At 38.8% G+C, this 8627-nt stretch overlaps 1 protein-coding gene across 3 annotated transcripts in view; it reads left to right on the top strand.

The window, feature by feature from the left end:
- The first annotated feature begins 764 nt into the window (after positions 1–764).
- LOC149007463 (uncharacterized) overlaps positions 765–8627 on the top strand; it is a 28438-nt gene continuing 20575 nt past the window's right edge. Inside the window, exon 1 of one of the 3 annotated variants that reach the window (XM_089166663.1) lies at positions 765–1146. In XM_089166663.1, the coding sequence (XP_089022789.1) occupies positions 1054–1146 (93 nt within the window). In that variant the 5' untranslated portion in view covers positions 765–1053. The remainder of the gene's footprint in view (positions 1147–8627) is intronic. The other 2 variants (XM_089166664.1, XM_089166665.1) reach the window with 2 other exon arrangements.

Genomic DNA, 8627 nt, shown 5'->3' with positions numbered 1-8627 from the left:
TTGGAATAAATGTTGAGTGGGAAAATTCTTGAAAAGAGTGTAGATTTCTTAGTTTTCCCTTAAATCCCAAAATGGTAGATTGTTTGGTTGCTTGGGATGAGAAAGTGAGAGGCAAGTTTCTTTGAATCAAGGAAACTTGTTTGTTGATGTAGTAGCCCAACTTTCCCACCCCAAGTCATTTTAAAACTCCACATATTTGGTTGGACTTTGTGGGAAAGTTGGGAAAAGTAAAAAGTGAGACCCACCACTATCACTTTTCCACAAAACCCTTTCTTTTCCTTTTCTTCTCCCTCACCCTACTACACATGGGGCCCACATGTTTTTTTTCCCACTCCACATTTGCAAACAAATGTGAATTCGGATCATCACCCCCATGGGGAGCACAGAGCTCCCCGACGGTTTTTCCACCACAAAAAACGGTGGGCCCCACCACTGAAAATATTAAAAAAAAAAACCCCTCCCATCACCACCCCTGGCCCCCCTGTTTTTTGTGGTGGTAAGCCGTCTTTTGCTTCCCGACGGGGTCGCTGATCCGGACTCAACAAATGTAGCCTAAGTGATCATGTGCTCACCCCCACCCCCACCCCCACCCCCACAAACGGAAAAGGAATATGCTCAAAAACGGACACGAAATCGTTAACTCCAATTTAATTAAGCAGGACAGTTGAGTACATGATACAACCGTTCTGGTAGTTTCTCATCGAGCCACGTGTCCAACTTGTATTCCCAGTTGTGATGCGGTTTACACACTAATAAGTGTCGCGACTTCGGAATTCAAGCAGAAAACAGAAAAGACGACAGAGATTTGAGGGACTTACAGAAAACAGAAAGAACCAGAGTCAAAATCCCCAACTCCCCAATTCTCTGCAACCTGGCAACAGAGGGTTGAACTCACTTGTCATCTTCGTTCTGTATCTTATCAAAGGGATAGATTAATCCGAAGTAGTTCACGGACGAAGTAGCGAAAAGAAGCAGCAAAGAGAGAAAAGAAGTGAAGTACAGCCCGTTAATCTTCTTTTGATTCGCTTTCACTTCTTATTTGGCTGGTTTTCAATGGCGAGCTCAGTCGAGAAGGAAACACAGAAGGAAGCAAGGGACGAAGTCGTCTCAGTAGAACTCCCAGCTCCTCCTGGTTGGACGAAAAAGGTTTTCATTTTTCCATTCTGCATAATTAGTAATCGAGCCTTTTCGGTTCCAAATTTGTGCTGGTCTACTTTTGGTTTGAGTATTTAGGTGGTTGTGTTTCGATTTTGCTTAATTTCTCTGTGAAACCTTTCTGGGTGTTCTAATTTCGTCAATATTTCCAACTTTTAACTAAAGTTCTCTGCGAATATTGAGAAGTTACTTCCTAGGGTTTGTTTAGGGATACCCTATTTTTACTAAGTCATGGTGGTTTCCATTTTATTTTTTCTACAGTTTCTGCTACAGTTTTCCTTGTTTTGAAAATTTCTGGTTTTCAAATTTTTGTCTGAATAAGCGTCCTGAATTGATAGCTTCGTAGCTGTTAGGGTTTGCCGTTATTTAAGCGTCAAACCCTTATTTGGAATCTGGATAAAGTGTAGTTATTTTCGATTTCCATGGCCTCTTGGGTTTGGTCATCTTCCCTATTAGCTTTATTTGCTTAATTTCACATAATTACATCATGTGAAGTTCATCTTCGACTGTATTAGTAACTTGGTTTCGCACAACAACATCATGTGAAGTTCATCTTCGAGTGTATTTATTAATCTTCCTCTGGCATCTCACTCTTTTTTTTTTTTTTTTTGTGTGTGTGTGTGTGTGGTTAGGACATCTCACTCTTTTGCTGCTTGCTAAGAGTATATAATGCTTCTATTATCAAAATCCAGTACCTTTTGGTCTTCTTGAGTTATATTTTTGCAGTTGGTGGTTTTACTTCTCGGTGCTAATTGGTACTTTAGTGGCGTGCTGATAAATAGGTTAATTGTGGTTGACTTTTAGTTGTAAGTGTAGCGAATGGTTTCAGTCAAATATAGTAGCGAATGGTTTCAGTCAAATATATGGAAGATGTTTCGCTTGTCTTTTGTTTGATATAATCTTTTTTATGGAAACTCCCTCTTAATATTTTTAGAGATTTTTTCATGGCACCCACTTAAGTTGGGCCTAAATTCTTGACTGCCTTTTAAGTGGAAAATATATCAAACAGCCCACTTTTGACTTTTTTTAAAAATATCAAGTTACCCACCATTAACTTTTCTGTCAACTTTGAAAATGAAATGACCATTTTGCCTATGGGTGAAGGAAAATATATGTTTTGCTTTTTCCCAAACCTCACTTAATTTTTTTTTTAAATTGACAAGAAAATTCCCTAGTTCACTCGATTTACCACCCCTCCCTCACCGATGTCCACTGTGGGCAACCACCTTCCTCCCTTCTAATGGCCCCTTACCTACTTTGTCGTTTTACTAACAACCACTAAAATCGACCCACCAAAGCACCAATCCTGTCAAAATCCAGATGACATTAGAGAAAGCTTGTATATGACAATTTATACTGAAATTTAATTGGTCTCAGTCTGGCATTTCCTCGAGTTCTCTCTTCTTTTTCTTCCAAATAAACAATAATCAGATGAGAAAAAGAAGGGAAAAGTTCCTGGTTTGGCTTCGTCTCCCCAGACAAGAGACTTTAAGATACATTTCTTTTCTTTGGGTTTTTTTAAATACTAATAAGAATTAATACCATCATCTTCTACTTCTTCCTTCTATCTCTACTTAAAGCTTAAATCATTCGATTTCTAGAATGATCGAGTGACAAAGATCCAAGAGCTTTAGACCATCATCCAAAAATGAAGTCAGACATCTCTTGAAGCTTGAGAATTTCAGATCTGGAACCAACTTTTCTGCTTCGGTGTGTATGCGACAGAAAATTCATGGCAAGAGAGACCTAGTGGAAATTGATGGATGGTGGATTTTGAGTCTTGCTCCAAACCATCTTTCTGATCTTCTCTTGTTTAAGTCCTGGAGACCCACTTCTGTTTCTTAGGTTTCCCAACTTGGGACCAAATATTGTCGTCCGATGCTTGAGAACAATTGAGAAATTTCCAAGTCTTTGAGCTAGGTCTTGGATCAATTCAGCTGGACTCTGTAACCTCTGATGTGTGAGAACAATCGAGCGATTCCCCCAATTGGACAGCAAATCTCTCATTTGACAGAGCTCTTCTAGTGTTAGAGACTATCCTTGTCGAAACAAATGGATCTCTTAGACTAACATGTTGAGTCGGTGTCCAAAATGATACGGTATGGCTACTAACCATGAAAGCCGTGACAAGCTCTGAGACGTGTATGTCGTCGTATGGGGGAGGGGGAGGAGGTGGTGGTTGCTGGCGAGGGGAGGGGTGGTGCATCTAGTGAACCAAGAAGTTTTCTTATAAATTTTAAAAAAATTAAGTAACGTTTGATAAAATTAAAACTTATATTTCCCTTCATCTCATGGGCAAAACGATCATTTCAATTTCGAAGTTAACAGTGGGTAACTTGATATTTTGAAAAAAATCAGAAGTGTGCAATTTGATATATTTCCCACTTAAGTGTGCAGTCAAGAATTTAGGCCCAACTTAAGTGGGCACCAAGAAAACACCTGTTCCCCCCTCCCTTTTAAATATCTTTGCATCTCTCTCAAATTTTGATTTGTCTCATCTCATAATGGTGGCCTACCATCTCTTTGGTTGGTTGAGGTCAAGGTACACCTATCTATACATATGCAATCAGTCAAGAAATTGATTTGACATCTTTTTGTTTTTTGGCTGGTGGAGAAATGTTGCTGAAGTTGATACAATCCAGGGTTCAATACCTTGATTATGAGTTTGCAATGGGCCCATAAGATTTAGAGATAATTCTGTTAAGACTTGTGGCATAACTTGGTGAGGTTGAGCTCGTGTTTTGTTATTAAGGCTGTAGAAGCAAAAATCTTTTCAGATTTAGTAAGCCAATCAAGGAAATCTTCTGGCCCATTTGCACTGCAAAACGTTGGAACCTCATCGTGATGCTGTAGTCCGCATCCAAAAATTGCCTTACAACGTCACATTGTATAGCTTGATGAGAAAGCTACTGCTGATGTGTATCTTTGGTCCTTAAGATATGAAACTAAGGAGTTGGTATGGTGGGTCCTGCCTCAACTTACTTTTCTTTTCTCTTCAGAAAAGCAGGAAGGTCAGCGAGGATTTTTTTTCTAACTTTGTTCCAAGAATTTGTCATATTCTGCTTCTTTTGCTCCTTTTTTTTTTCTTTAGATTTTTTTTGGGTTAAGTATTTGGTTAAATGTCAGAAATATTACATTTGTAAAAAAAATAGAAATTCAAGTATCTTGTGTCCAGGAATAAAGACAAATGCAAAAAACAAAGAGATCGGTGGAAAGTTCCTACTAACAAAACAAGGCATAGAATAAGGGATAATCTCAACACAAGTGAGGAGAAGTGGAATCTAGGCTGCCTCATATAATCTTCTATCAAACCATCTCTTATGATAGAGGGGATTCAGGGGAGGCTAGAGATAAGATGCACAGAAACTGCTCTGTTTGCCACCAATTTAGCTTAAGTAGTTTGCCCCCTGATTTATGTCTTCTAAATAGTTAAAGATTTTCCTTGAAACATTTATCAAAACGGACCCTAGAGTAATCCATTCTTGCATAATGAACAAAGGGATAGCTTTAGACTGGATGTGAGTAGAAACTGCCGTTGAATCATATTAATTCCACAGCATAGTAATCCCAAGATCTTTAGCTGTCTTTTGCCCTTGGTAATTGCCCTAGATTCTGCCACGTTGTTGGTTTCAACTCCAAGAAAAACACTTTAGGCTGAGATGATTGAGTGTCTCTCGCTGTGCAAGAGATCACCTGACTGTGCCTTATCTGATTATGAAACAAATTCCCATCTATGTTCAGTTTGATCCGTCCTCATTTCTTTGTTGATTTTTATGTTACTCATTATACTACTTGTGGAATTGAGAGCTGGAAACATGAGAATGACCTGTCATGTTTAGGAACTGTTGGGAAATGCTATGTCAGGATTGCCACATCAGCCTCCATTGGTTTTGATGATAGCAAGCATGAATTACTAATGGCTATATTGTGTTGTGTTGTTTAGTTCAATATGAGAGCGAGTGGACCAACTCCAACTCAATGCCAAATGCCTAAGCCTAAGTCAAGGCCAAGACCAAGCCAAGATGGACATGCAGTCTAAGTCAAGATGAACATGAAGAATGGAGTACAAAAGGACTTAAAAAATCAATGATCATTAACTCAAGCTCAAGCAAGAAGACTTAGCAAATTAGAACTTAAGCCACTTCATGTACATTCATATGTAATTGCACTCAATTATACACATATCATGTCATTAGACTGACCTAAGACATATTAGGAGAGTGTATGAGGCTTAGGGTTGGTTAGAAATACCAAAAACCTAATCAAGTCCATGTATGCACCTAAATGTGCATTCTGCGCCTCAGACGGACGTCCATCTGATCCAGACGGTCGTCCGTCTGGTCACAGAAGCTCAGACGGATTTTTCGTCTGATCAGACGGACATCCTTCTGGTCAAAAATCTGCAATGACTATATTTTTCAAACAACTATATTTTTAGACGGATGTCCGTTTGGACTGAAATTTGGAGTAAAAGCTATCCTTTGGGGGTTGAGCTAAGGCACTCAAAGGCCATTTATATAAGCCCAATTTACCTCATTTTAGACCTTGAACCTTGACAATCGATCAAGTACTCCCCATACACTCTCAAGCTCTCAAATTACAAGAAAACACTTGTTTTGCTTCTCACCCTTACTCCACCCTTAAAGAATATACCAAGGTGTTTAAGCAGCTCATTGGAGCAAAGCTTGAGGTGATTGAAGGCTTTTTATTGGAAGGTTACTGATGGTGCAAATCATATCATTTGGGCATTCATTCCTCATTGCATCACACTCACACAAGGGGTAAAGTGTCACACTCCTTGTTAGGCAATCTCTAACCATCTATTGTATTTACTTGTCTTCAATTCTAGTCTAGATAGATTAGAATTGATTTTGGGTGCTCTTGCTCGTGAACAAAGATTGGATGGGTGCTCTTGCCCATGAACAAAGATTGAAGAAGATGCTCTTGCCCTAAGATAAACAAAGATTGTAAAGGGTACTCTTGCCCCGTAACAAAGATTGTAAATGGTTTGATCTCTACCCGTTGTATTGAAAGAGAATCACTAGTGGAATACTCTCTTGAGGTCAAGAGAGGAGTGGATGTAGACTTGTAAAGTCAAACCACTATAAATTCTTGTGTTGAGATTGTTTGCTATTGTTTAAATTCATTTGAATTTTCAATTTATCTTAAAATTGCAGTCAAACCGAAAAATTGGGACAATCCACTAGTTGCAACCTAATCACCCCCCTCTAGGTTGCACCAACAGGAACTACTGGAAATTTTGCTCTGATATCAATTGATGTGATACCTTGAGTACGGGGTTGCAATAGGCCCACAAGACTGATAGATAATTCAAATTGCAAGATTGAACATAAATGGCTGTATGGGCCTTGAAGGAAGAAAGCAGATCCTGACCTGATGAAAAGTAAATTTTGAAGAGGGGGGCTGCTGTGATTATTTATTTTTAGGTAAAAGACAAAAATTAACTTATGGAAGCAAAGAGACATCTAATTTTTAATCAGAAAATCTTACCTTGTATATTTCAAATAGTGTACCTCCTTCAATGTATGCTAGAGCAATGAATCAGCAGAGACCCGTGCTACTTTTGGGTGTCAGAACTCACTCAACTCAACTTCGTTAACCTAGAATTTTCAAGTACACCAAGTTGTAACACCTGGGGTTCTTAGACACATCCGATTGGTCAAGTTTATTGTTGATAATACATGGCTGAAACAGCTCCAGCTGTTGGTTCAGACACCAGATCTGATTATGGTTTTGATTTCACATTGAGGGAGGCATTTAGGGCCAGGGCTCTAGGGTTTTTGTTATCCTTGTGTTGATTTAAATCCTTGTGTTTGAGGCTAAAAGTAAATATCAGAGAGATTTAGGTCTTTTCTTGATCTAGAATGAATGTCTAAACAAGGCATGGGAAAGAAGAAAAAGCATGGGAATTAAGAAAAGTCAAGAAGAAAGGGGTACACTGTTCTGATGTCACACCTCAAAGGGAGGGGGTAGACCTGGGCTGGCAATAAAGATGATGCCTAAAACTGCAACTATAGAGGCATAAAACTAATGTGTCGTACCATGAAATTATGGGTAAACAATAATCAAAGTTCAGTTAAGAAGAGAACTATGATATTAGATAACCAATTTGGTTTTATGCTTGGGAGATCCATGATGAGAGCTACTTAACTTTCAAGAAGGCTAATGGAAACTTTTAGAGCTTACAAGATAAACCTTCATATGTTCTTTATTGACCTAGAAAAAACATATGATAGAGTACCAAGAGAGCTTGTTTGGCACGTCCTAAAGAAGAGGAGGACTTCAAGTATCTACCTGGCCATCCTTGAGTCATATGTGAGGGCGTGGTGATGAGTGCTGAAACTACTGAGGGCCAAGGGAGTCGCTTCCCAATAACGATCGGGTTACACAAAGGTTCAGCCCTAAGCCATTGGTTGCACTCATCATAGATGATTCAACTAGAGAAATCCAAGATGAGGTTCTATGATGTATGTTTTTTTCTGATGATATTGTTCTCATAGATGAAACTATATGAAGGATCAATGTGAAATTGGAACCATGGAGATCAAGTTTGGAACCAAGAGGATTCAAATTAAGTAGGGTCTAACTTGATTCAAATCTTAATTGGCAATGAAGTGGTAAAGCTTGAGGAACAAGAGTTATAATAAAGTGAATGCTTTGGGCCAATCATTAACAAAGAGGTTGATATAGAAGCTGATGTCACCCACATAAAGTAGGATGGATGAAATGGAGAGCTGAAAATGTGCAATAGAGGTGTTATGTGACAAGCGTATGCCAATCAAACTTAATGAAAAACATTCTAGGATAGTAATAACCTTGGCCATGACTTATGGAGCGGAATGTTGGATATTTAAGAAGAGAAAATATAAATGACATGAGTATAGCAGAGATGAGGATATTGAAGAGGATGTGTTTTAAGACTTCGGAATGTTGGATTTTAAGAAGAGAAAATATAAATGACATGAGTGTAGCAGAGATGAGGATATTGAAGAGGATGTGTTTTAAGACTATGAAAGATACAATAAAGAATAATTAATACTAGGACTGAACTGCGAGTGGCACCAATTCAGGACTAACACCGTGAGACCCACTTGAGGTGGTTTTGGAACCTCCAACAAAGACCTGCTGATGCACTACAAAAGGAATGACTAAATTTAGTTTAATGCAGACAAAAAGAGTTGGAGGCTGGCCGAAAATGATGATTAGAGTAGTAAGAAAGGATATGCAAGCGGTGGGGCTCAATCCTAGTATGACTGCGAATGGAGTTGATTGGAGGAGAGAGATCCAATTTGCCGATCCCTTGTTGGGGGATGTTCTAGAATGCTTGTTTGAATATTTCTTTGAGTTCCTCCCCTTATTTATTGCCCTTGCTCTTTTTGCTTAACCAACTATAGCTGTTGTCCTTTCTTCTCTTCATAGCCCCCCCTTGTTTATTGTCCTTTTACTGCTAT

This window comes from Hakea prostrata, chromosome 8, assembly GCF_041222555.1.
Source record: "Hakea prostrata isolate BN-2017 chromosome 8, UWA_Hpros_2, whole genome shotgun sequence".
In the NCBI taxonomy this organism is placed as follows: Eukaryota; Viridiplantae; Streptophyta; class Magnoliopsida; order Proteales; family Proteaceae; genus Hakea; species Hakea prostrata.
The sequence above is the reverse complement of the archived record's forward strand: the minus strand, read 5'-3'. Positions and strand labels throughout refer to the sequence as shown.